This window comes from Petaurus breviceps, unplaced genomic scaffold, assembly GCF_028583685.1.
Source record: "Petaurus breviceps papuanus isolate PSGF00001 unplaced genomic scaffold, PetGlider_PUasm1.0 176, whole genome shotgun sequence".
In the NCBI taxonomy this organism is placed as follows: domain Eukaryota; kingdom Metazoa; phylum Chordata; class Mammalia; order Diprotodontia; family Petauridae; genus Petaurus; species Petaurus breviceps.
The window spans coordinates 16,916,260-16,943,538 of NW_027185771.1; the positions used below are offsets into that span (position 1 = coordinate 16,916,260).

General features: G+C 49.8%; 2 protein-coding genes across 3 annotated transcripts; both read left to right on the forward strand.

The window, feature by feature from the left end:
- The first annotated feature begins 520 nt into the window (after positions 1 to 520).
- On the forward strand, positions 521 to 8,135 carry EXOC3L1 (exocyst complex component 3 like 1). The gene is made up of 12 exons (XM_069085776.1): positions 521 to 664; positions 1,243 to 1,403; positions 1,616 to 1,835; positions 2,465 to 3,086; positions 3,171 to 3,288; positions 4,673 to 4,798; positions 4,890 to 4,990; positions 5,573 to 5,683; positions 6,758 to 6,896; positions 7,010 to 7,132; positions 7,424 to 7,830; positions 7,934 to 8,135. Exons 1-12 carry the CDS (start codon positions 619 to 621, stop codon positions 8,124 to 8,126), a joined length of 2,367 nt encoding a protein of 788 aa, XP_068941877.1. The 5' UTR covers positions 521 to 618; the 3' UTR covers positions 8,127 to 8,135.
- A 187-nt stretch (positions 8,136 to 8,322) lies between these two features.
- On the forward strand, positions 8,323 to 25,122 carry MATCAP1 (microtubule associated tyrosine carboxypeptidase 1). Of its 2 annotated transcripts, XM_069085775.1 has the most exons (7): positions 8,323 to 8,781; positions 16,722 to 17,363; positions 17,707 to 17,850; positions 17,981 to 18,113; positions 19,282 to 19,587; positions 21,089 to 21,186; positions 21,524 to 25,122. In XM_069085775.1, the coding sequence occupies exons 2-7, from the start codon at positions 16,782 to 16,784 to the stop codon at positions 21,686 to 21,688; spliced, it is 1,428 nt and encodes a 475-aa protein (XP_068941876.1). In that variant the 5' UTR covers positions 8,323 to 8,781; positions 16,722 to 16,781; the 3' UTR covers positions 21,689 to 25,122. The 2 variants fall into 2 exon arrangements, with proteins under 2 accessions (XP_068941876.1, XP_068941875.1); XM_069085774.1 differs by lacking the exon at positions 8,323 to 8,781 and adding an exon at positions 8,797 to 9,270 and having other exon boundaries at positions 21,089 to 21,666.
- Positions 25,123 to 27,279: the final 2,157 nt, after the last annotated feature.

The following is a 27,279-nucleotide window of genomic DNA, read 5'->3' on the forward strand; positions in this document are numbered from 1 at the left end:
CCAGGAGGAAGACAGAATAAAGTAAAGAAGGTAGAAAATGGGAGGCTTGAATCTGCTGGGATCCATTTGGGAAGGGAAGAGGGGGATGTCCTAGGACATAGAGTTGGGGGGGGGGTTCAGAAAGCCAGACTTTGATGGACACTGGAGGGTGCTAAGGGGCTATGATGCTGCCACTTCCCAGGAAGGGGCATAGGTAGTAGGGTGTAGCTGTAGTGAGCACAAGCCATGCACTCAGCCCTTGCCTCATGATGAGGGTGCCCAGGCTAGGGCTGGCACTCAAGGCTTTCCCTACCCCCCCACCCTTGTCTATGTAGACATTATGGATCCTCTACAGGGCATTTCCCAGCAGCTCCAGTGCCCACCCCTTCACCTTCAGTCCCTCCTCCACCCCCACCCCCCAACACACACTCCTCCCTCCCATATCCTGAGTAGGCTGGGCAGGAACCGAGCTGCCCCAGAGGAGCCTGCCTGGAGAAGAATACACTTTGGCTTTTAAGCTCAGCTGAGCTGAGCTTCCATAATCCAGCTTGAACTATCTCCCCACCCCCCAACTTGAAGGCTCAATTCCAGTATCAGGCCTAGTACCCTCCCCCCCCTTCCTTCACTACTGCTTGATCCATGGGCATGGATGCAGAGGAGGAGCTGGAATCTGGAGCCCCCCAAGGTAATGGTCCATCCCTCTGGGATGGATGGATGGATGCATGGATGGATGCATGGCCTCAGAGAGAAGGTCCAAATACCGGAGACAGCGTTGGTGGGGAGGAGGGTAGGTATTGTGGGGGATGTTTTCCCAGGGATAGGTGATCAGCCACTTACCACCCAACAGAGGCAGGGAAGACGGGGTGTGGAGTCGGATCACCTAGGTTTTTGTAGGCTGTGCTTACTAGCTATGTGACCTTGGACAAGTGATGTATGGGACCTCTTAGGGCCTCAGTTTCTCATCTGTAAAATGAGGGGTTGAATTTATGACTTTTCAGCCCTAAATGCTGTGATACTTTGATATGGACCACATTGTGGTTCATAACTATGTCATTTAGTGCATAAAGTACTACCAACCCGAACCCCACCTCAGCATTTGGGCAAACTAGGAGTGGTTAGAAGAGGCAGACTGACCAGGTCATCTGGGCCTCAGACTCAGTGACTTCCTGTTAGGGAGAAGGGATGGGAAACAGCTGTGTCTGAATCCTCTTCCTGCATCCCCCCCCACACACACCCTAACCCACCCCCATCCACCTAAAACAGACTCCGAGTGGCCAGAACTAGAGAAGGCTGAAAGGTTGGCCAGAGGGGCAGCCCTGAAATGGGCCTCAGGCGTCTTCTACAGCCCCAAGCAGCTGACCAGGCTGGACCAATACCGGAGCCGAGAGGCCCAGAGAATGTGCTCCATTGAGTCCCGAATCAAGGTGGGGTCAGGGAGAGGCTGGAGTTGGGGTCCCTAAAAGTAATCATCCATCCTTGGTCCCAGTCATTAACATTCTGTCCTGGCTCCCCCTTCCCCAGTCCTGCCAAAGGACTGTGCTCCACCCATATCAGGTCATGCTCAGAGGAACCTTCTCTGCCCCCTCCCTTGCAGGGCACCGCCTGCCACTGACCCCCCCAAGCTCTCTCCCCACAGTCTACTGTACAGTCATACTTGGAGAGTGTGCAGACAGGCCTTGAACAGCTAGGCCTGGCACTGAAGGGGGTCCAGGAGGCTCAGGAGGCCTTGGCTGAGGTCCGGGAGGCACTCAGGAGCCAGGCTGAGGCTGCCCACACCCTGCAGCCTCTGCGAGAGCTGGCCAATCAGCATGGACAGCTGCAGGCAGTGACACTCCTGCTGCCCCAACTCTTGGCAGGTGAGGTCCCATAATATTCCTGGGCTCCATCAGGGGCAAGAATTAGGAACTGGAAGAGACTCCCGTTCCAGCTCACTTGATTCAATACAGAAAAGAAAGTGGAGACCCGGAGAGCTTAAGTGATAGCACAGCGAGGATTCAAACCTGCAGGCAGCTTCTGACATCAAATCCAGAGTTCTTTCCACTGGCCCATGTTGCCCTTGAGCACCATCCTTGGGCAGGCCCCTTACCCAATCACTTGGTTTTCTAGGCTGAACCAGCCCAACCTAAACCAATGAGGGAGCTTGGGGAAAAGAACTCTGAACCTTTGTAAAGTATGATAGCTCCACAGTGATAGCTTAATCAGCTCCAAAGTCTGAAGAACCTGAATTTCTTTGGGTTTTTGGTTTTGTTTTGTTTCCTTACCTTCTTATTTTTAAATTTCATTTTTACATTATTTTAATTTTCACATAGGGGTTTAACAAATGTTTATGAGACTGAATTTTACCAGTGAGGAAACTGATACAGAGAAAGGAAGTGATATAAATGCCCCAAAAGTCACATAGCTGGTTCAGGCCAGGTCTGAAGAAGTCCTGATGTCCCATTTCAGAACTACTTCCTAATCTCCTGCTTCCTGTTTCTCTTCGCAGTACCTGAGGCAGTGGCCAGAACCCAGGCCCTGATCAAGGGCAATCGACTCCTAGAGGCCTATGAGGTCCTGCGAGAGCTGGAGCAGTTACGGGATGAGGTGTCAGAGCCTCTTGGGGGACATGAACTGTCCCTCTTTGAGGGCTTGACAGCTCTGGGGGAGGAGCTGGGCCTGGCCATGGGGAAGGTGGTGGGTTCAGCTCGGCAGCTGGCCCGAAATGACCCAGCCCTCCTAGTAGCTGCAGTTCGAGTGGCCGAGTTTGAGGAGGAGAGGGATACTTGGCTCCAGTCACCAGGCCCTGGGCGCCCTCGAGCCTGGCGCCTGCAATGCCTCGAGGCCCTGCGGAGGGCCCTTGAGGAAGCTTACTTTGAGGCACCAGCCCCTGCCCCGCCAGGCCTGGCGGGACACCTGGCCGCTCTTCGAGAGGCTCTGCCTGCTGAGCTGGCCCTGGCAGAGGCCCTGGTGGCCCCCTGCTGCCCTTCACACTATGGTGTAGTGAAGCTGTGGGCCCACACCTTGCACCAGGGCCTCTGCCAACACCTGCAACAGCTTCTGGACTGTGAGGACCTGGGCACCCAGGACATCTTCACACTGTTGCACTGGGCCCTGCATATCTACCCAGGGTCAGTGCCAGGTCAAGGGTGGGTAGGACAAGCAGAGGGAGGCTGAGGACCTTTCACAGCTCTGAATCTTATGATTTCCCTCAGCCCTGAGATGATGGGTCATCCTGACCTTAGTCCTGAGGCCAGCATCTCTGAACTAGAACCTTTACTCTCCCTGGAGACTGTGGAGCAGCTAGAGAGAACATACACAGAAAAACTCAAGGTAAGGATGAAAAGAAACAGGAGCCCCAAGCAAGGGAGAGAGTCCCAGGCTCCGTCCCAGGCTCCATCCCAGGTGGCTCATTCTTCTTCCTCTAGCTCTAGGACTTGCTGCCTCTAAATGTTTCCTTGGCCTGCTTGGAGGGCTAGTAAAATGTTCTGGAAAAATGCAACCCCTGTGTTTTTTCAAGACGTCCAGAGGCAAAGGTTAGGCAACAAGAAGAAACTACAGAAAAGCCCACATGAAAGCAGCATGATGAAGGGAAAGAACACAAGTCCAGAGCCCTGAGTTAGAATCCTTGTCTTCAGCCATCACTAGCTGTGTGGCCTTAGACAAGTGGATTCCCCCTCTTTGAGCCTCAGTTTTCTCACCTTTAAAATGGAAATGATCACATTCGCCTTACATAGCTCCCAGGGTTGTTGAGAGGAAAGGGTTTTGTAAATGATAAAGTACTGTAAAATGTGTTTTATTAGATAAGGGTAAGAGTAAAGGGGAAAACACCCAGTCAGCTACATTTTCTATTGTACTTCAAGCATTTGGAGTCAGAGAACTTGAGTTCAAATCCTGTCTGCTTCTTAGTTTTTGTCTGACTTTTAGTTTTCTCTGTAAAATGAGAGGGTTGGTCTAGATGACCTTCCAGCTCTGGATGCTGGCCATGATTCCAAAACAGGCTCACAGGATCTAACTATTACAAGGGACCCTTAGGATCAGCTAGTTCAGATTCAGAGATGTCAAACGTGCACCCTGGGTAGCACGCATCCCCTGACACTCCTGAGTATATTGGGAAACATGGGAAAATGTCATTGAGAAATATTTTAACAAAATAAATAGTCGTTTTAACTTGCAGTTTTCTATGTCAAAATGCTGCCACAGGCATACTTCTATCTGGTTTAAGTGGCCCCCATTTTTATTTGAGTTTGACAACCTTGACTAGTCCAACGTCTCCCTGAGGAGGAATCCTGAGGACAATATTATGTCCAGGTAGTGAGCCGGCCTCTGCTTGAAGGCCTCCCATGAGGGACAGCCCATTGTGCTTTGGGAGAGCTCATCTTGCTAAGATGCACTAATCCTTCAGAAGTTGGGCTGGTCTGTTCTAGGAATATTGTTTCTGTGTGTGTGTGTGTGTGTGTGTGTGTGTGTGTGTGTGTGTGTGTGTACCTTGCAGCCTCTTTACTATGCTTCTTCCTGTCTTGTTTGTTTTTTGGGGAGGCAATCAGGGTTAAGTCCCTTGCCCATGATCACACAGCTAATAAGTGTCTGAGGATGAATCTGAACTCAGTTCCTCCTGACTCCAGGGCCAGTACTCTATGCACTGTGCCACCTAACTGCCCCTCCCATGTCTTTTCTCTGTTCACGTGTCTCTACCCCCCATCCATCCCTGCCCCAGATAAGCATAGCTGAGTGGCTGCAGAAGGCCCTGGATGGAGAGGTGGCAGAATGGTTCCGAGAACAGGAGCCTGACATTGACCCTGAAGGCTTCTATCATTCTTCCCTGCCTGCTATTGTTCTGCAGGTGTGTGTGTTTGGGAAGGGGGGGAAAGAGGCCAGGTATCTGTGTTGGAAGATGCTGGCTAACAGTGTGTCCTGGTTCTTTCCACCCCCAGATCCTGGATGAGAATATCCGGTTGACAGCTGTGATCAACTCTTCTTTGCAGGAAAGAGTACATGGCATGGCCCTGAGGGAGCTGGGCACCTTCCTGAGGAGGTCTGTGCCACCCCCCTAAAGTGACATATATAGTGTCCTGATTGCCCTGATTGCCGGCATAGAATCCCATAGGCATTTCCATCATGGGAAGCTGCCAGGGGGGAGGGCACTCTGAAGCAAAGAGGCAACTGGGCTTAGAAAAAAGGACATGGTGTGCCCCAGTAGGTAAAGTACTTACTGCTTCTGGACTTAGGTTCAAGTCTTACCTCTGGTGCTTACCGCCTATGTGACCTCCAAAAGGTCATTTAAACTTCCTGGACCTTAGCTTCCTCGTTTTAAAAATGAGGGGGTAAGGTAGAATAGATGACCTTTGAGGTCTCTTTCAAAATGACACAAGTAGGTCTGTGTTCTTGTTTAGAGTCCATTTTCCCATTCTGGGTGGTAGTCGGTGAAAAGTGGGAAGCAGGGCTCAGCTCAGGTATAGTGATGAGTCTCCTGCATAGATGGTGTTGCTAGTGACTGGTCTTTCCTGGCCCTCCCATGCCTTGTCCTCCTCTCCCAGCCCTCCTGTCCCCAAAGTCTGGCTAGGTGGGAATGGAGGCCATGGTGCTGGCCCCGCTCACCCATTCTTCCTGGCCACAGCCTCATCGAGGCACTGGAACATTTCTCCCAAGAACACCTGAAGGATGCTTCTAGGCCCCGGCACTACGTACCATATCTGCTGGCCTGTCTCAATCACTATGCTGCTCTAAGGTACTTGCTACACAGAGAGATGGAGGGGCTTTGGAAAAACGCCACCAGGGAGTGTGGTAAGGCCATGGAACTGGGGACGAGAGAACTTAGGCATCTTAAGGTTGTAACCTTCTATGTAGGTGGTCACTGAGGTTAATTCAATTCAATTCAGTACATGTAGTTTATATTAAGTACTTACTATGTGTTAGAATCTTGGCAACCAAGATAAAAAAAGGTCTTTGCCCTCAGGGGGCTTTTATTCTACTGGGGGTGGGGGGGATATAGGTTCTGTAAGGCAATTCACTATAAAATCTCTTGAAGGTTTCAATTTCAAAGATTATAATAAAAGCACTGGCTTTTGGAGTCAGGGACCCTGGGTTCAAATTCCTTTCAACTACTGACTAGCTGTGTGATCTTGGGAAAGTCATGTCACTTCCTTGGTCTTGTGTCCTCATCTGCAAAGTGAGGGTTTTGGATTAGAGTTATTTCTAGCTCTAAACCCCACAATTCTTTTGGTCTGGCAGAGGGTCTGTAGTTTCTTCTGGGCATCAAGCTATAAAGCACATTTCTCCTCACAACACTGCAAAGTGGGTGAGCAAAATATCATTTTCATTTTGTAGATGAGGAAAGAGATGGGTTGGAAAGGATCTCTGAGAGCATTCCATTCAACAAACATTTATTAAGCACCCCTTGTCATTGCACTAGGTGATAGAAAGAAAGAAGGAAAGAAAGAAAAAAAGGAAGGAAGGAAGGAAATTACCATTCGGTCTTTGTCTTCAAGGAGCATACATTCTAGTGAGGGAATCAATGTGTACACAGAGAAGTAATTCAAAATATATGCAGAGTAATTGGGAAGGAGAATTAAAGCTCTAGTTTGTTATACAAGGGGAAACTGAGACTGTAAGTTGTGAACTGACTTACTCAAAGAAACACACAGAGAGGTCATACAGAGTTAGTGGCAGAGTTAGAATTTAAATTCCCAACTCCAAATTCAGTGCTTTCCACTACGTCAGGCTAAGTAAGGATGAATGATCCCCAAAAGCACCCTTAGCCTTTCTCACATCTTCTTTGTCTCTGCCCTTTCCCACCATGCAGTTCTTCAGTCTCCCTCTTGAAGCCCGCTGAGGTGCCCACCACCACCGCTGGGGTCTCACCCGCCATTGATGCAGCCCTTGGAGACTTCAAGAGGAAGATTTGCAGACTGATCTTGGATGCCCTGCTGGAGGAGCTACAGGTCTGAGCTAGTACCATACCTCACTCATCCCTGCTCCCCCACCCCTCTAGGGCCTGAGCACAGGACTGGGGGAAGAGGCAGAAAGGACCTCACTTTGCCTCCTCTGCTTTCAGCCCCTGTTCGTGGCTCTGCCCTCTCGCCAGTGGCTGTCCGGCCTTGTGATGCTGGACAATGTGTGTGAGCAGACAGCCAGCTTCTGCTCACGGTTCTCTAGAGTCCGGAGGCCCATGGCTCAGGTACCACATATTAGCTGCTTGATCTCTTGAACAAATGATGAACCTGTTCGAACCTCACTTTTCCCATTTGTAAAATGAGGACCAAATTCTCTCTAAGGTTCCTTTCAGCTCTAAATTCTGCCCCTGATATGCCATCGGAAACCCAGGTCTTCTGGTTCCTTTTCCCTCATTTTCTTCCTCATATCTGCATGCGGAGTGTGAGTGTGCCAGGGCAGGGTTGGATAGAATAAGGGGATGGAGGGACTATTCCTCCCAACCTGAGCATCCATCCCTTCCTTTGGGGGCTCAAAGATGCTGCTGGCTGAGAGCGAGCGAGCGGTGGTGTTGGAGTATCTTCGGGGCTTAATGCAAGGAAAGCTTGTGTGCCGGAACTCGGCGGAGAGGATCCAGGCTTCGGAGCGAATGTTGCAGGACTCGGCCCAGCTCAGGGAGCTCTTCCTTAGCTTGGTGAGAGATGAAGGCAGCTTGGGGCCACAAGGCCGGGGGTTAGGGATGCCCCGTGCTCCCTCCTTGCAGTCTCGGGCTCCCCCGCTGATTCCTGGCCCACAACAGACTGCCCACCACTCGTTCCAGGAGTTAGAGGAGAGCGCGCAGACTGGGTCGGTCCTGGGTGCCCTGCAGGAGCTGTTCCGCCTCCAGGACCCGGCGCTTCTCAGCCTCGAGGTGTCCAGCTTCTTACACAAATTCCCCGACGTGAGGTACCGGGAGGTTGGCTTGACCAGTCATGGGAGGGGGAGGGGAGGACGGTCCTCAAGGGGAAGAGGTGAGTAGACCCACCCCCATCTCCCCATCTGTGCCCAGCGAGGAGCACATCGGGGTGCTCCTGGACGTGCGCGGGGACGTGTCACGGGAGCAGCGCCAGGTCGTCTTGGAGACCATGCAAGCCAACCCTCCTCCGTCGCCACGGCCCTACGGTCACCGCCCGCTCTTCAGCTTAGTGCCGGTGCCCTCGCCTCCACTGGCCTTCTGCTTCCCTTCAGGCTCCTGCTCCTGAACGGTCGGCTGAGGCAGATCCCTTCAATAAACACCCACGGCCGCCGCCCCCGAGTCTGCGCGTGGGAGGGGAGCGGGACAGCTCCTCCAACTCCCTCCTCGCTCACACCCGGCAAACAGCAGCATCCCCTGAGCCTGCTGCGGGAGGGGGCGAGTCCGGGATAGAGGCGGGGCGTCTAGGGGCGGGGCTATCCATCATCTGGGGCGGAGAGACGGAGCTAACCACGGTGTGAGGGCGGGGCCATACGGTAAAGGGGCGTGGCTGTTCAGGGGCGGAGCCGACACATTAACCGATTCTGTCTAGACCGCTCCACACCATCCAGGGAGACCGCCCTGGCTGTGAGGAGGGTTAGACGAATCAGAAAGGCTCCCCGCCCGGCTCGCGAAAGTTCCACTCCTAGGTAGGCGGGGCTTAGGGCCCGAGGGCCGGAGTTACAGCATGCCGGCTCCTCCTCTCTACTCCCTCCTGTCTCCCGGGCCTCGCCCCCAAGAAATAGTCCCCGAGGAATCTCCCCACTTTTCGCGCAGCCGCAAAGGCTGACGCGAACACGTCGCATGCGTGCATGCGTGCCGGCGTTGGGCTTCAGGCGGCCGGCTTTCGGCTGCAGTGCGGACACGGTGCTGCGAAACCCGACGGAGCCAAGCGTAGCGAACAGGTGGGGCGGGGCTGGGGGGCGGGTTCCGGGGCAGGCAGGGGCTGACGGCGAGTGCGCGCCCCCTGACACCCATACCCTCTCTCACCCATTTCCTGCTGCGCGAGGCCCCTTCCCACCCCTTACTATTTGTTAGCCAGGGCAGTCCCCTTCTATTGGGTAGCGACGGGCGCGCTCTTTGTGAGCTCCAAGGCCACCCATTGGCTCGGGACTACGCCCCTCGGCGGGCCCGCCCCCTCCCACATTCTCGGTTTCTTATTGGCCTACGATCTTTCTTCTCTATTGCCCTTCCCCTCGCCTCCCCAACTCCCATTGGTCAGGACCGCTCCTCCTCTTTCGTCACCGAGTCCTGTTTTCTATTTGAGGTTCCTTTCCCACCCCCTTTAATTTACTGCCTTGTGGGAACGTGGACGATGGATCCGCTGAACTTGAGTATCGTGGGGGTCGCCGCAAAACTGGTCAGGACCCGGCCCTCAGAGCGCTTCCAATCTAGTGAGCACCTGGCACGGTTTCGAAAACCATTAAATGTTGGCGGTTGTGGAAGAGGTGGGAGTGGAGGCCGCCCCTGGATGGAGTGCAGAGAGCCCCGGTCGGGAGTATGGGGGCTTCTCTCTTCCAGCTTTGTGATGGTGGGCAGGTCTCTGGGCCTCGGTTTCCATTCTGTAAAATGAGACTTTACCCAAGGTCCGCTCCAGTTTTAAAGCCGTGGGCTTCTGTGTATATAGAAAAATGGGTGCAAGGGCAAGAGACATTACCAGAGTTCAAGTATATATGTTTTATATATTATGTATACTTATATATGTCTATGTATTTATGTATATGGCTTAGCTTTTCAGCTAGATTATATACATTCCTCGAAGACCTTATTTTAGCTCAGCCATTTATTGCAATACCACATCAAAGGGCACTTGAAAATGCATAGCAATGCACCCAATAAAATATCATTAGTGGAGAACTGCCCTCAGACACTTAGTAGCTGTGTGTGACTCTGAATAAGTCATTTAAGTTCTGTTTGCCTCAGTTTCCTCTTCTGTAAAATGGGGATAATAAAAGCACCTACCTCCCATGGTGGTTGTGAAGGTTAGGTGAGATAATATTTATAGAGTGCTTAGCAATGGTGTCTGGCTTACACTAGGCACTATATAAATATTAGCTATTATTATACAATGGACAATGTTGGTTTCAAATTATTGAGGCCAAAGCACATATCCTTTCTTCTTATTAACAAAAGGTCAACTACACATGGGAAGCGAGACATGCTCAAGGTTTCAGTGACTCTATTATATGCTTTTGTATAACTTTTTAAATGGAAAAACACTGTGGAGGGTGGGCTGGAAGGGTTCTTTGTTGGGAAAACACTCATTGCCAAGATAAAATATAAATATTTTTTTAAAAGCACTAGTTTTGTAGTTGTGAGATCAGAGTTTGAAGCCTGACCGCCACTGTGTGCCCTTGGTCAAGTTACTAGTTACTCGTTTCCCTTCTTGAAGCTTCTCATTCCTCATCTGTCAAACAAGAGATTTGGATGAGGTGGTTTTTAAGGGACCCATCTAGCTCCAAAGCCTAGGATTCTGTAGTTGAATGTAGAGCTGGAGTGTTAGATTTGGAGTCATCTGTTTGCATAGGAAAGAGTGTTAGTTAGAGCTACAGGAATGGATGAGTTCTGTGTGGGAAGGCATGTAGAAAAAGGATGGGGAAGAAGAGAAGGAAGTCAGATTTTAGCCTTACCGCTTTTCATTGGTAAATGGCAGCAAGATAACGAGGAGAACATCAATAAAACATTTATTTCTTCAAAGAGACAGTGAAATAAACAGATAGAGCCAGAAAAGATGGAGTGGAAACCTAGAAAGTGCAATGTCAGAGAAACCAGGAGGGGAGATACATTTAGTGCATGATGGCCTTCAGTAGGATTCTGGGGATGCCAGCTAGGCCTCGGACTCCTGGGGCTGGTCAAAACATACCCTTCTGCTCATCTTATTTACTGATTTGATGAAATCTTGGCTCCTTCAAGGTTCTGGGAGGAACTAAACTATCGGGTTCTGGGAATTGGTGGCCTCTCATTCCCACCAGTGGCCAATTTTCCTGAGTCAGCGTGATGGGGGCCAGAATTCTGTCATCAAAACCTTCCTGTTCACAGAAGTCCCCTCAGTGTTTCTTGATACCTAAACAGAACCAAACTGGGCACAGGGTAGGGATGAGTGAATGACACAGTTTAGGGAATCCCCTTTTAAAAATTCCATTCAATTTAACAAATGTGTTAATGTTACTTTGTACCAAGCACTGGGTGCTATAGAAAATATACCGTGTTTCCCCGATAATAAGACACTGTCTTATTATTTTTTTGGACAGAAAAACACCAGAGAGCTTATTTTCAGGGGAGGGCTTATTTTAATGAACATTGACAGCAATTTTAATAAACAGGTAAATGTGAACAAAAAAATGTACCAGCAAGCAAATCACTGGGGAAGAACAGGATAGGCGCTCACTGCTGCAGCTCTGATTGGATGCAGCTCGGAGCGCGGCGTGCATTTCACGGGGGGTGGGGAGGGGGGAGAGGGGACGGTGCATACAGAGGATACCGTAATATAGGGTGTAGCGCAGGGGATCACCTTCACTACAGTAGCAATCTCAATAGGGCTTATTTTCGGGGGAGGGCTTATTTTAGAGGAATCTTACACAGTAAGGGGAGGGCTTATTTTCGGGATAGGTCTTATTATCGGGGAAACACGGTAGCTCTTAAGCTTTTTCCACTTGAGACCCACAGTTTAAGAAGTGCTTGTAGATTGCAGACTTTTGATCTTAGAGGGACCTTAAGGATCACCTAATCCAACTATCTCATTTTACAAAGGAGGGAACTGAACCTCAGAGAAGTAGGAAGGAAAGAAAGCTATCAGTGAACCTTGGCTTTAAAATCAACTCTTTGCCAGTTTTGGGGGGATTTCAGATCTCAGCTGGACAATTTGGCTTTCGTAGCCCTCCAGAGGGTTAGTCCGTTTTCCTCTCTTTGGGCAGGTCAGATACTCTGCCAGGGGATCTCAGGCCTTCTTGGGTTAGGACACATTGGTTGCAGATTTCTTTAGTGACTTTAGTCACTGAGGACTTTTGCTGATTCTTAGCAATACTCGAAAGTTATGAGGATCCCATTCCTTAATTTTCTGTTACTTTCTGTTCTCTGGGGAGTAGGATCTATTCTCAGCCTTCTTCCATGATGATTTCTGTCCTTCTCAATAGTGCCCCTTCCCCCTAATTTGAAAGGCTGATGAAAATAAAGCTCCTTTCCCTTACTTGCCCCTAGGGCCAAGAATGACCGGAGGGGCTTAGAGATTTGGAGTCCAAAGACCTGTGAAGGTAACAGCACCTAGCATGTGTATAGTGCCTACTTTGTGCCAGGCACGGGGCCAAGCACTTTACAATTATTGTCTCATTTGATCCTCACAGTAATCCTGGAAGGTAGATACTATCATTATCCTCATTTTATAGTTGAGGAAAATGAGGTAGACAGAGGTGAAGTGACTTGCTCAGAGTCCCACTGCTGGTAAGTGACTGATGCTGGATTTGAACTCAGGGCGTTGTGTTTTGAGGCCCAGCACTCTATTCACTGCACCACCAGCAACCTCAATCCCATATCCTTACTAGCTGTCATTGTGGCCAAGTCATATGATCCTCCCTGGGTTTCCATTTCCTCCTCTGTGAATGGAAGAGAGATGTGTTAGGGTATGTCACTAAGGACCTTTCCGGGATTAAATCACGATTCTCAAGCCATGGTTGAGACTAGGGGATGCTAGTGCTACATAGAAGAAAGAGCTCTGATAGACTCCAACGGTGGGAGTTTCAGTCCTAGTCCTGATGTTTACCTTTATCATGCCTGAGCCTCAGTTTCCTCATCTGTAAATGGATATGATCATTGCATTACATACCTCACAGGGTTCTTGTAAGAAAAAAAATGTAAACCTGTAAAGAATTGTATAATGGCTACTGTCACTCTTGTCATTGTTATTTTTTTTGCTCTCATTATCCTCTTGATTGTCTTGTCTTGTTCCACAAAATTCAGATTGAAACAGTGAGGTAGTGGAGAACAAGTTGCTAACCTTCTTTTACATGTAGTATTCAGCAGATCATTGGATAGTCCTAGGAAAGTCGCATTTATGACGTGCCCACTCTGTGCCAGCCTCTGTATGGAGAGTGAGAGATACAGAGAAAGACCCAGGAGAGTCCCTGCTCCCAAGGACCTCACAACCTAACGGAGGAGACAATATGCAGACAGTTATGTACCAATGATAGGTAACAGGACAAATTGGAAGAAGTTTCAGAGGGAAAGCATTAGATTTAAGGAAGATCTAGAAGCCAGGAGGTGGAGACAAGAAGGGAGAGTGTCCCAGATAGGAGGAACAGCTGGTGAAAACATTCAGAATTGGGTGATGGAGGGTGTTGTTTGAGGAGCAGGCAGGAGGCTGAACTGCAGAGTATATAGAAGGAAGGAAAGTGGGAGAAGACTGCAAAGGTAGGAGGGGCCAGCTCATCAGGGTCTTTGAAAGATTTTGTATATGATCTGGGAAGAAATAGGGAACCACTGGAGTGTATTGAATGGGTGATGTGGTCAGATCTGCATGTTAGGAAGGTCACTTTGACAGCTGAATAGAAGCTGAAATATAGTGTGCAAACACATGAAGCAGGGAGCCCATCCCACAGCTGCTGCAGGAGCTGAGGCATTAGGACACAGGGCCTGCCTCTAGGTGGTGGCAGTAACCGAGGAGAGAAGGAGGGGTATTGGAGAGAGACTCCCAAAGGTAGAAACTGCAGGATGTGCTGCCTGGTTGGATGTCAGGGGTGAGAGGGGATGTGAGCTTGGATGCTGGAGGATGGCAGGTGGTACCCTTGATGGTGATGGGGAAGTTAGGAGGAGGGGAACAATGTTTTTGCAATTGAATTCAAACTTGGGTCTGTAGGCATAGAACTCATTGAAAGCTCTGTAGGCCCATTGAAAGCATCTTCAGGACAGTACCAGTAGCAGAAAGGACGATGGGTAGGACCTGTACACAGTTTCGATTTCTTCTTCTAGATGTTGCTGTTTCGAAAACTTCACATATTATTGGTATTCCATAGAGCGACTTCCATTAAATCTCTATGGATCGGAGTCATGTCTGGGCCCAGTCAGGGGCAGTCATTGTTTTTAAGATTATGCTGTAGTCCCATATTTTAAATTCTGAAGACTCTATCCTTATTGAATCGGGCACAGTAGCATTGTCCTCGATTTGCCTAACTCACAGGACTGTGTGAAGCACTTTGTAAATCTTTGTGAGGCATCAGAGGGCTGGAGATCACGTTGTAGGCCCCGGATCCCACAGAACCCTTCCACACCGAGTATCCTCCATGGCCTCAGCACTTCCAGCCCTGATGGCAGGTGCTACAGGCATGAGCCACTCACAGACTTTCTTTCGAAGGGACAGGATGCACTTGTGGGAATCTCTTCCTGTTACAATTTGGCTCATTCTGGGGGGAGAAATTCCAGCCTTTAATACATTTAATGACACTTCCTCCACCCAAAAAAAAAGAATAAAGTAGTGAGAGCTGTTGTGTTGGTGATGATGAGAAAGGTGCTGAAGGGAGACTTAGCTAGACAATAGCAGCATTTACATGGTGCTTTGTTTTCTGAAGAATTTGACAAATACATCATTTTCTCCTCATGTCACCCCTGGGGAGCAGGTGATATTATCATCTCCTTTTTACAGTTGAGGACACTGAGACAGACAGATTGAGTGACCTGCCTAAAGTCACACAGCTCGTGTCTGAGGCAGAATTTGATTTTGGGTCTCCCTGACTCCGGGTCTGGCACTTTGCCTACTCTGCCACCAGGGAGGCCAGATGAGGGGGAAGGTGACTCAGCCTGGCGGTAAGGTGGAGTTGGAAGGAGCTTCCAGGAAGTCATTGAGGCCAGTCCTTTCCCACCAGGCAGGTGTATATAAACCTAGACTCTGGAAGTACTAGGATTTTGTAATACCCACCTCTTCCTAGAAGTGATGAAAGACCTACCTTTTTACAAGTTAAAGAAAATTTCCTTCAGAAATTTTTTTGAAGTTGAACATTACATGACAACCATGTAAGAAGCAATGTGATTTAGTTGGCAAAGGGCCATCTTAAAGTTAGGAAGGCCTGGGTTCGAGTCCTCAATCTGATGCATGCCAGCTGTGTGACCCCTGCATGCCCCTTGACCTCTCTGTTCCCCTGGCAATTCCATAAGTTGCAGAGAAGATGCCAGTCACCATTGGAGAGAGGATACTCTACCAGGAGCTCCCTAAACTGAAGGAATCATAGGTCTAATTTTTGTGTGGGGCTTTTGGGAGGGGGTGGGGGGGAGGCAGTTAGGGTTAAGTGAGTCGCACAGCTAGTGTCTGAGGACAGATTTGAATTCAGGTTCTCTAACTCCAGACCCAGCTCTATCCACTGTGCTACTTAGCTACCCCACTAGTTTAATTTAAAAAAAAAAGAATGTCATGAACGGCAGAGGTAACTAGAGGAAGAAGGGATTGTTGAAGTCATCCCATTCCACCCTTTCCTTTTACAGAGAAGGGAGCTGAGGCCCTTCCCAGGCTTTCCTAATTAAGAGCAGAGCCCCCGGTGCTTCATGCAGCCCTTTATTGTGGTGGTGGTTGACCCTTTAAAAAATTTTTTTCATTTAAATTAATTAATTTTTAGTTTTCTGCATTCACTTTTATAAGATTTTGAATTTTAAAATTGCACGTCATGCAACCTTTTTTTTTTTTTTTGAGGGGGGAAGGCAGGGTTAAGTGACTTGCCCAAGGCCACACGGCTAGTAAGCATTAAGTGTCTGAGACCGGTTTTGAACTCAGGTCCTCCTGACTCCAGGGCTGGTGCCCTATTCACTGCACCACCTAACTGACCCCGTGCAGACCTTTTTTAACCATGCCACACCAGCCTTCCTTCATCAACTTTGGGCTGAAAATCTAGTGAACTCTAGACGACAGGAAGTTGTTTCTTCTTGGAAGGTCACTTAGAGACAAAAATCCTGTGTCTTGATCCTTCAGTAATTTGTTGTTTCTATATTTGATTTCTTTGGCTTTAATCTAAGTCAGTCAAAGGAGCATGTATTAATCATCTACTGTGTCTTAGGTACTGTGGATACAGGTGTTACATAGGGTAGTAAATTATCGTGTCCTTTCCATTGCCAGAGATGATGCTGATTTGATTATTGTTCTTTGAGCCAGAGTAGACAGTTGGGAATGGGCAGGGTTAGATTGGGGAGGAGGGGGAGGGGGATGCCCATAGGGTAGATTGTTAGGTTCCAATGCTGTAGCTAGCTTGGTGTCTGAGGGGGTTAGCTAGATGGAATAAGGAAGCATGGTGTGAGTGTCTGGGGCCAGTAAGGAAGGGATGGAGGAAAGGAAGGGTAGAAGGAAAGAATTATGTGCCAGGCATTGTACTAAGTACTTTACAAAATAGTATCTCCTTGATTCTCACAACTATCCTGAGAGTTAGGTACTGCTATTGTTCCCATTTCACACTTGAGGAAACTGGGGCAAACAGGTTAAGTGACTTGCTCAGGGTCACCCAGCTAATAGGAGGCTGAAGCTAGATTTGAACTCAGGTCTTCCTGACTTCAGGCCCAGCATTCTGTTGACTGAGCCACCAGCTGCCTCTGGGCGACTGAGTTGAGGTGAAGATTGACTTGCCACCCATCCCCTTTCTCAGTCCTCTTTGGACACTGAGGACACCTGCCCTCAGCAGTAATCTCCTCCCCCCAGCCTTCTTTTTCTCATGATAGATACACCTGATTCTCCTTTCCTTTCACTCTCATCTTTATCAGATTCCCCAACTCCATATCCAGTGTTTTTTCTACTACGTTACATTGTGTCCTATCATGTCATTGTCTAACCAACCATTCCTACTTTGTCTCATGTGCCTCATGTCATTTTGTGTTCCCACAGGCCGGGATCGAGGGCAGTGGGGGATCACACACCCAGATGTGACCCTTCTCAGAGGGGAGGATGGTGCTGGACTCGGGGACCCAGGCCTATGAGCAGGCACCCCATTCCCTCTCCGTCAGTCCCCCCACTGTCTCTGGGGTGGGGAAGATCTCAAAGCAGAATGGGCCACAACTGTACCCCTCTATCCAGCCACCGATGTCAGCCCCCAGCTCCCGGAAACCCTCCCCAGTCATCCCCATACATCCTAGACCTTCTGTGTCCCAATCATCAGGCCCGGCCTCTTTCCGCTCCAAGGTCCCAAGTCCAAAGTCTGAAATAAGACGACTCTCATCGGTCTCACTGGGTCGTGGTCGGATTCGGCGCAGTGAGAGTTCCTGCTCAGTTGGAGGGTCCAGTGGAAAGGGACGCCTCCGACCTGCCTCCTCCCTGCCCCACATTGCTAAAAGCAAGGTGGAGGAAAGCCGGGCAGCTAACAAGAGCCCCTGCCTGCTGGTGGCCTTAAGACCCAACAACTTGGAGCAAGAGCGAGACCGGTTCTTTCAGTCAAGGTATACCTACAACCCACAGTTCGAATATGAAGAGCCAGTTCCTGCTGCTGTGTTGGAAAAGTACAATGAGGCCTCGGACAAGTTCATCCCCCAGGTCAGGGAGCCAGGGCCACCCCCTTCCCCCTTGGTTTGTCGGCCCCCTTTCCCGGGTACAGTGGGTTCCATGGGAACAGGAAGGAGCTCCTGCCCTGTCTCCCCTGGCCCTCTCCTCAGCTCCTTCCCTGCAGCTGCTGCCTTATCCTCTGTGGCTCCCCTGTCCCCAAACCCTCGGCAGCTGCTTTCCCCTCCAGTATTATCCTTTCCCTCCCCCTCCTCTCCTGGTCTCACCCCCAGCTTCATGCTGAGTTCCCGCCAGCCCCCCACCCAGGGATGAGTGCAGGCTGAGGCTGTGGCTGGGATAAGGGTGACAGCCCCTGGTGGCGGGGTGTGTATGGCAGGCGGTGAGGATCATTGAAGCGGTCCTGGAGAAGTATGGCACCTATGAGCAGTTCGAGGCGATCACAGGAGGCCAGCTGCTCACAAAGTGCCAGATCTGGTCCATCGTCCGAAAGTACATGCAGAAGGAAGGCTGCTCTGGAGAGGTGAGGCGTGGGAAGGAAGGCATCCTTCTGGGCCGGCCACAGCGAGCAGAGGGCTGGTGGGGTGTCTGCATTCCTCACGGGGAGCTGCAGGGAGCAAGCTCAGGCTTGGCTCTGCCTTCCCCTTGGACAGGTGGTGGTGCAGCTGAGTGAGGACCTGCTGTCCCAAGCAGTGATGATGGTGGAGAACAGCCGGCCCACACTGGCCATCAACCTGACTGGGGCCCGCCAGTACTGGCTAGAGGGAATGTTGCGGCATGAGATAGGTCAGGATGAGGGATCAGCCCTCCAGGCTAGCAGACATACTCTGCCATGGGATAGAGAGGGCCCTCACTGGTCCAGGAGATTGGGGTGGGGGGAATGGACACAAAGCAGAAACTAAGAGATGGGAAGACTTGCCAAGGAGGCAGAGGTTTGGGTGGAAGGTGGAGCTGGGTAGAGACTGGGTATAACTCGTCATGGGGGAGGGAGGGATCTGGGGGAGTAGTCTGTGCCCCAGTAATCTCATTCCCTTTATTTCTTCCCCTCCTTCCCTGAGGACGGTCCCTCCCAGGAATGACCAGCTTCCCTCATCCCTCTTACTCACAGAGGTAGGCAGGCAGAGCCCCTCTTGGGGGACCCATCTTCTCCTCTGCCAGTCCATTCTCACCCTTCTGGGCCTTACCCTCTCCTCACTAACTTTTTCTCTGGCTTCTTCATTTGGATTGAGGCAGGGGGTACTGAGATGTGGCCTAGAGCTAGAGGAGAACCCAGGTGTCCCTCCTGCCCAGCTAGAGCCACTAACCCCTCTGACTGTAGCACCTGATCTTGTGCCCTCTTCACCGCCCTCCCCCCAATAAAAAACTCCAGGACGTAGGAGGGAGCTCCCAGAGGGTGAGGGTGGGGGGTGACTCCATGGGTGACTCCATGGTGAGAATCCCAGTGGCCAGTCTGGTTATGTGCACAAAACTTTGTGGAGTGAGTAGAAAAGGAGGCTATTTCTTCAGTGGATGGGGTGGGGATGGAGGGGGCCTCTGCCTGGGTTCACTAATCACTTTTCCTTTCCTTCTATCTCTTCTCTTGAAGAATCCTGTTACTCTGGGCATGAGATGTCTGCAGAAAGGCTGGGGTGTGGCTGGGGGGTGGGAAGGACGAGCATGTCTGTGAGGGAGGGAGGAAGTGAAGGTTTGTCATAAAGGCTTGGCCGATTGTGTGGTGAGTTTGTGATTGTGGTCTTTTTGTATACCCCTTTGTTGTATATGTCTGTGAATATGTGTAAGAGTGAATGATTGTTTCTTATATGTGGCAAGTGTGTACGAGCAAAGGTGTGTAGAGGGTGGCAACCCCCCCCCCCCAAGCTTGGCAGAGGGAGGGCTGTGCATCACTCTGGGGGCAGCTGGGGAGGGGACTTTCCTCAGGCTGTGGTCCCCAGCTCTCCTCCTTACCTCCTCATAGGCACCCACTATCTTCGGTTTGTCAATAACACCCAGCAGCCCTGGAACACCTCTGATGGCCGGCGGCAGTATGGGCTCCGGCCTGCCAACCCCACCGAAGAGGGGCTGGCCAGCCTGCACAGTGTGCTTTTCCGGAAACAGCCCTTCCTGTGGCGGGCAGCCCTGCTGTACTACACCATCCAGCGTGCGGCCCTGATGTCCTTCCGCCAGCTCTTCCAAGATCTTGCACAGTATGTGCAGGATACCTCGGTGCGCTGGGAATACTGCGTGCGGGCCAAGAGGGGCCAGACAGACACGTCCAAGCCTGGTGAGGGAGGCCCACATACCTCATGCTTCTACAGCTGTAGAGGAGAGCCAGAAGGGGGGGAGCTGAGACCTATGGAAGAAGAGGGGCTCACCCAACATCACCCAGTGAATTTGTAGCAAAGTTGAGACTAAAACCTGGGTCTCCTGGTGTGATTCAGCCCATTCCCTAAGCTCCATTTCTCAAGCCACAATCCCTCATTCTCTCAGTTTACAGGCGAGTTGTATTCACAGGATTCATTTTATAGAGGGGTTCCTTAGAACCTGAGTCACCTTTTCTCATAGAAAAATGCTATTCACAGGCCCAGGTCCTGACTCTGCCACTTCTGACTCGTGTGATGGTGGGCAGGTCTTGCTAGGCCTGGCCTCTTCATTTGTAAAATAACACTTAGAGAGGACACAGCCCATTTCGGTTTGTAGAGTGACTTGTAAACCTTACTTGAGGTGGGCATATAGGTATTACTGTCCTCATTTTGCAGAGGAGAAAACTGATTCACAGAGTGGTGAGGTGACCTTTTTCATAGCTGTAAGGCTCTTCTGAGGGCACAGCCCCCTTCTCTTTGGAGTGCCCTCTAGCATGGGTCAGTGATCTTGAAGGCTCCTTTCTAGCTCTAACACTGTAAAACCCTGGAGCCATCTTTGGTGAGGTAACTCCTTCGAGGTCCAGGAGGTAGGCAGGAGGGGGCTGCAGGGAAGGACAGTCCTGACTTCCCCAAACGTGGCGGAGGTGACAAAAGCAGGGGCAGCCCTGGCTGGGGTGACTCTCCTCCCAGGATGCTTATGAGCTGAGGACAGCACATCCTGGGGAAGCCACAGCGGCAGGTCCTTGAGCCAGGCTGGGCCCTCCTAGGCCTGGGGACAATCAGCTGTGCCTGTTGTTGTCTTTTCATCCCACTGAGTTGTGTCAGGTGGTATATGGACATACCTAGAGGATGCCAAGCGTGCCCGCTGTCATACCTTGTCCATTTTCTAGGGCCAGCAACAGTCCCAAAGCTAGAAGATTTGGGGGAGATAACTGCCTTTTCTAAACTCAGCGTGCAAACCTAGGTGTTCCCTGGGTGCTCTATGTGAGTAGTTAGAACTCCCTTATCAATTTGTACAAACTCTTTTTGGACCTTTCTTTTTTTCTTGCCAAGGTCCTTGGATGGATGAGGAGTTCCATCCACTGAGTGCCCTTTATTTAAAGGACAGTCATGCAGAGGAAAGAGCAGACACGTTCTGTTTGGCCCCTCTAGGAGCCAAATGGTAGATGTTGCAGAAGCACATTTTGGCTCATTATGAGATAAACTGTCGAACACCGAGGACTCTCCATGAGTGGACATGTGCTGCCCAGCAGGGAAGGTCTTCAGGTGGAGACTGGAGGGCGTCCTGGGGATATTGTAGTGGAGCTTGCTCAGATGGGAGTTGGATTAGACTCCTGAGGCCTCTCCTACTGAGATTCTGTGCCTGAGTGCCTTTCTCCTCCTTTGAGGGGAGGCTCTCTGAGGCTCATCACCCCCTTGCAGGCTGCTTCAGTAAGGACCAGGTGTACTTGGATGGGATCCTGCACATCCTGCGGCATCGGCAGAATATTGATTTCCATATGCTGACTGCTTTGGGCAAGGTGAGGCTGGCCCCATGGGAGGGGGCTCCATCTTCTCCCCTCAGGGCAGCCCACGGGCCTGGCCTTGTCCAGTGCCTTCCCTGGCATCCCTGCTGCAGGATCCAGACCAATCCTAGCATCTTACGACAGGCCTTGTGGGTATGTCAGAAGCTTGCCGGTGTGTCGCTGGCCCTCAGACCAGAGAGCCGCTGTGTGGTAGTGGACAGAGCACCAGCGTCAAGGGCCACAGGCCAGCTGGGCCACGGTGTAGCCGTGCGACAGGAGGCAAGTCTCTGGACCTCTCTCCTCCACAGTGATGGACAAGGTCCCAATGATCCTCTCTCTCCTTCCCCTCCAGGTCTCCTATGAGGATGTAAATCAGCTCCGGCCCCACGGAAAGCTAGAAAAGACTCGCATCCCTCATTTCATGCAGGACTTGACACGTTACCATCAGCAGCTGGAACACATCATCGCCACCAACCGCTTAGATGATGCCCAGCTAGACAACCTGTTGCCAGACTGAGGGGCTGAGGGTGGGGGTCAGGGGTCGGTGGGGTGGCTGGTCAGCTGGCTGGCCAGGGATCAAGGGAAAGGAAGATCCTGGGTCAGCTCCATCAACAATCAGCAGCAGCCTGGCCAACATTTCTTTGCCCTGGATATTGGGGCGCTGGGGGGATTGGCTGCATAATATATGCTAGGGGCCCTTCTGGGAGGGAGCTCTAGAATCTGTCTTTGGGTGTAGAACAGAAGGGAAATTCCTCTTAGCAGGCCAGGAAAATAGATACTGAGGCTGCCCTGTCCACATAAAATGAAGAGATCTCAGCAGGGATGAAAAGGGAGATAGACTTGGTTTGGCTTAGTGGGGAGGGGAGAGGGAGCTGGCTCTGCAAGTGTGTGTGTGCCTGTGGGGAAGGAGAGTGAGTGCGTGTGTAAGGAGTGGGCGGGGAGGGGGGAGTCTCCTTGTGCATGATTCAAATACAGTAAGCTTCTGGGGCTCCCCTGCAATCCTGTGCTCCTCCCTTCGTCTGCTGGCAGGGTCTGATGCCCGCCCCCAGACAGTCATTCTAGCCTCTTGGTGCTCTTAGACCCCTTGATGTCTACCTCTTGCTGGGCTTTTGTGGAGGACAAAACATCCATGTACCCCCTCCCCAGCCAAGGCCCTAGCACTGCTGCTCACCTTCTGGGTGTATCCTTGCTTCTCCCTCCAGTCTGACATCTGTTCTTTCACCCATACTACCGTTAGTCTCCAGATTCCCTCTTCTAGTGCCCAGCATTTCAACTTCCCCAACCTTCTGCTTATACACTCAATGAAGCAATCGAAAGGGGACAAGAGGAATGGAGTCAATGGGGACAGCGTGCTGGTCCATAAACCCCAGCAAATCAAGTATTTACTGAGTGTCCACTGTGTGCAGGGTCCTTTGCTCATCCCTGAGGGTAGAAAGATGAGAAACAAGGCTCCCTTCCTCTGAGAGCTTGAAGCCTAATAAGGGAGGTAGGGCACGCAGATATGTCTGATACAAGGTAGAATGTGAGAGGGCCACACAGGATGGATCCAGAAAAGGGGCACTGAGGACGTTGGGGGAAGGCAGATGGTGGGAATGTTCCTGTCACTCCCACCTGTTGCGGTACACAGCCTGGGTAGGAGGGGCACACTTGGTTAATTGTGTGTTGTGGGGGATGAGGCTCTGATCTTTACTCCTCTTCCTTCCACCTTTTTCCTGCTGCCACCTCAGGCTGAAGCGGGAGTTGCTGAGTTCCATTCCCTAGGACAAGGATGTGAAGTTTAGATTCAGTCAAAGGGCCACACTTGAGGACCTAGAGGGCCACATGTAGCAGCAGGTTCCCCACCCCTGTCTTAGGAGAGCTGTGTTGTTCCTTCTTTTCATAACACACTCCCAATTTAGGGGAAAGTTTGTGAATTTAGGTAGAATATCTTTTGGGGTTAGGGCACTGTCCTGAGTTCTGTGGAGAGATCAGCCTCTGTACTTGAGCCCTGGTCTGATGGGAAGGTGTCGCCCACCCTCAGGGAACTCCCCATCTCCAGAGGCCCCCAGCCTCTCTCTCTCTTCCTGAGTTTATGCTCAGACTTGGATTTTGACAGTGCATTTGACCTGATTTCTGGTGGTACATTTGTGAACTAAATGAAATTTGTGGGTGGATAACAGTATAATTAGGTGACTTTTGAACCATTTGGATACTGAGTACAAGAGGGAATTAACAATCAGTGTTAACTTGAAGGGGTATGTACGTAGGCCACAGCTAGTCTTGGTCTTTGGCCCCATTTTTAGTGGTTTTTAATCAGTAAATGTGAATGAAGGCACTAAATTTCTGGATAATGTAAATAAAATAAGGAGAAGGAACTAATATATGGGTGATAGAATCAGGATATAAAGAGGCCCAGACAGTCTGGAACCAATGATGGAATTTAATATGAATTCTTTGGTGCAAAACCCTGTGCTGAATGCTGGGCTCACTAATGTTATTGAGGCATTTACAGTCCAACGGTGGCAGGGGATGAACAGAAAGTGTTTTCTCTTGGCTTATTTGAGGGTTTTGTGCCGTCTGCTTCCCAGGGTAGGACACACCATGTCTTCCCTTGCTACAGAGATGGCATCAGTTAGCTAGTTAACAAATGCATGGAGGAGAATCCTCAAGACACCAGTGCTGGGTTCTGGAAGAAATTGATGCTCTGGCAAGCTCTAGCCTATTACTGACAGCCTCAGATGCTGGGCAAGTCTCTTCTGAGGCGCAGTGTCCTATTCCGTAATCTGGAGGGCCATGAGTTTTAGAATGTGCTTAGTAGGCTTTGGGGACTCTGTTCGAGGCAGGGCCTGGTTGTGGCTTTGGAGGATGGAGGTGACCTTCAACCTCCCAAAATGTTTTGGGACACGAGTGTATGTCATCTACCAATAGTATTAACTCACACAAATTCAGTATTTACAGTGATTTCTTTAACCATCCTGTGACATTTTAGAGATGAACAGGAATGAAAACAGTATTGGTTTTGTTTTACAGATTAGTATCCAGACTCAGATGGGTAAAGTGATGTCCAAGGTCACTCTGTCAGAGGCCGGACTAGAACCCTTCCACCCTCTACAGATGCATGGCAGTCACCAAAGCAAACAGTGCATGTTGCCTTTTTGTTCATGACTTATTTGTGTTGGAAGATAGGCAGGAGACCAATTAGTATATTTCATCCTGGATCCCATCTCTAAGACCCCAAGCCATCTCAAACCTGACTTTGTCAGTAATTTCAGCAGGGCCTCTCCCAGTTGTGCACTTGATAAGTTCAGTGATGCTGGTCACTGAGCAATTGCTGGGGACTCTTGGCCCTGTGGAAGGAAACTAGCCTTGAGCCCCCGATTCCACTGCCTTCCATCCTGTACCTCACCAGGAAATGTTTTTGTTTTGCCATTTCCACCCCCTCCCCCCTCCCCAGAACTTAAAACAATGAGCAGACTGGCCAGGAGCTTAGGTCACCACTGGTATCTTAACCCCCTGGGGAAAAGGCCCTGACCTGTGGCAGTGGCTGGGGGTCACACTTGTTCAGGAATTGCTTGGCTCAGCTTCCCTTTGCTCGTCTCTAGAACAGGGGGGTTGGACTAGATCCCTAACGCCCCTTCTACCTCGAAATCCAGTGATTCTCCATTAGCAAGGAGGGTGGGGAATGTGGATCAAAGTCCAGAGGGTGGTTTCCCTGGAGGCCCAGAGAGCTGCCCCAGCAATGCCTTTGCCTGGAGCCTAGCTGAGGAGTGGAGGCTCAGGCGCTGTCATGAGATTCACTTTAACTGAACATTTAGCACCTGCTACAATGGGTCAGGGTTGGAGGGGTTACCCCAATTCCTTGTATGTTGATGCCTGGAACTGGAAATGAGTTTTCTCCTCACTCCCTTATTCCCACCAAGGAAGGAGGGGCAAGAGGAACTTTGGAATAAAATTATTTTTGATCTTACTCTATCACCTTGACCTTTTTTAAAAAACGTTTCCTTGATGTCTTTTGTTGTCATGTCACGATCATTTCAACCCCACCACTAGATCGAACCCGCCATTGTAACAAAAACAGTTATGTAGAGTGGTGGCAGTGGGTACGATATGCTGTGCTCATCTCTGCCCCTTCCCCCTGAAGGAGCTGCTGCTCCTGTGGCACCTTCATAAGCTTCTCTCTTCCAAGCTTACATCCTTTGGTGCTGTTTTCATTTACACTCTGGTAGTCATGGGGCGTTTTGTTCTCTTGGCTCTGCTTATTTACCTTGTGTTGATTTGTACAGATCTTCCCATGTTTCTGAATATATTCGTTATTTTTTGCTTTTTGGAGGACAGTTGGGGTTAAATGACTTGCCCAAGGTCACATGGCTAGTTTTTGTGTTGTGTCCGAGGCCGGATGTGAACTCAGGTCCTCCTGACTCCAGGGCTGGTGCTCTATTCACTGTGCCACCTAGCCGCCCTATTCATTATTTCTTACTGCACAGTAATATTCCATTGTGTTCATAGACAATAGTTTGCCCAGCTATTCTCTAGTTTGTGGGCACTCAGTCAGTACAGAGTACAGAGATGCTGCTTTGATTATTTTGGCCTATATTGGACCTTGTTTCTGACCTTGACTTTCTTGGGTCATAGGTTCATTAGTGAGTTCACTTCATACACGGGTATAGACAGGTTAGCTCTTTTTAAAACATCAAGTCAAGAAGCATTAAGTTTTCTATGTGGCAGACACTGGGCCAAGCAAATGCAAGCAGGAAGGGATAGTCTTTGCCCTCAAGAAGCTTACATTCCTTTTAAATAATATTTTTCCAGTTGCATTTAAAAACAATTTTTAGCATTGGTTTTTAAAACTTTTGAGTTCCAAATTCTCTCTCCCCTACACCCTCCCCAAGAAGGTAAGCAATTTGATACAGGTTATTACATTTACAATCATGTAAAACACTTCCATGTTAGTCACGTGAAAGAAACTCAAAAAAACTCACAAAAAGTAAAAAATGGTATGTTTTCATCTGCATTCAAACTCCACCAGTTCTTTCTCTGCAGATGGATAGCATTTTTCATCCTTAGTCCTTTGGAATTGTCTTGGATCATTGTGTTGCTGAGAAGAGCTTAGTCATTCACACTTCTTCACCGAATAATATTGCTGTTACCATATACAATGTTCTCCTGGTTCCATTCACTTTGGTCTGCATCAGTTCATTAGCCCTTCTAGGTTTTTCTGAAATTATCCTGCTTATCATTTCTTACAGCAGAATAGAATTCCATTACAATCATATACCATAACTTATTCAGACATTCCCCCATGATGGCCATCCCCTCAACTTCCAATTCTTTGCCACCAGAAAAAGAACTGATATAAATATTTTTGTACAACTAGGTTTACCCTACCTGCCTCTTTTTTTTAATCTCTTTGGGATACAGACCTAGTAGTGGTATTGCTGGGTCAAAATATATGTACAGTTTTATAGCCCTTTGGGCATAGTTCGAATTGCTCTCCAGAATGGTTGGATCAGTTCCCAATTCCACCAACCATGCATTAGTGAAGGAGCCTATGTGGGGGAAGTGGGAGGGATGCCCCTCATGGGGCATAGTAGATGTCTAGAGTCAGGAGTACATGCAACCTGGAGAGGAAGGAAGACATGGCAGGCCTGGGCATCTTTCTTAAAATGGATATTCTGGGAGAAATCCACTTGGAGAAAGAGGTCACAGGGCAGAGGATGTGTCCAGGATAAGAAGTCTAGGGGTGAGTGAACTCTCCGAGGATGAAAAAGAAACCAGTTTTCTGTGATATAGTAGAGAAAGTCTGGAAAGCTGGAGTTCATTCTGGAAATGAATTCCAAAGTGACATCTAGAACAGCTGGTCTGCCACCAGTAATGGCTCATGTCTTCCCACACCTCCAACATTGACTTTCTATTTTTGAGCATATTTGCCAATTTCTACGGGATGAAGTGAAACCTCCGAGTTGTTTCACAATGTGCATTTCTCTTATTGGTAGTGATTTGGAACACATTTTCATGTGATTCTTTAATTTTGCAATTCTTTTGAAAACTTCGTCCTTTGACCATTTATCTCTGATCTTGGGAATAAGAGGGATGGGATGGAATCACTAGTCTGAGAGGGAGGATTGGGCA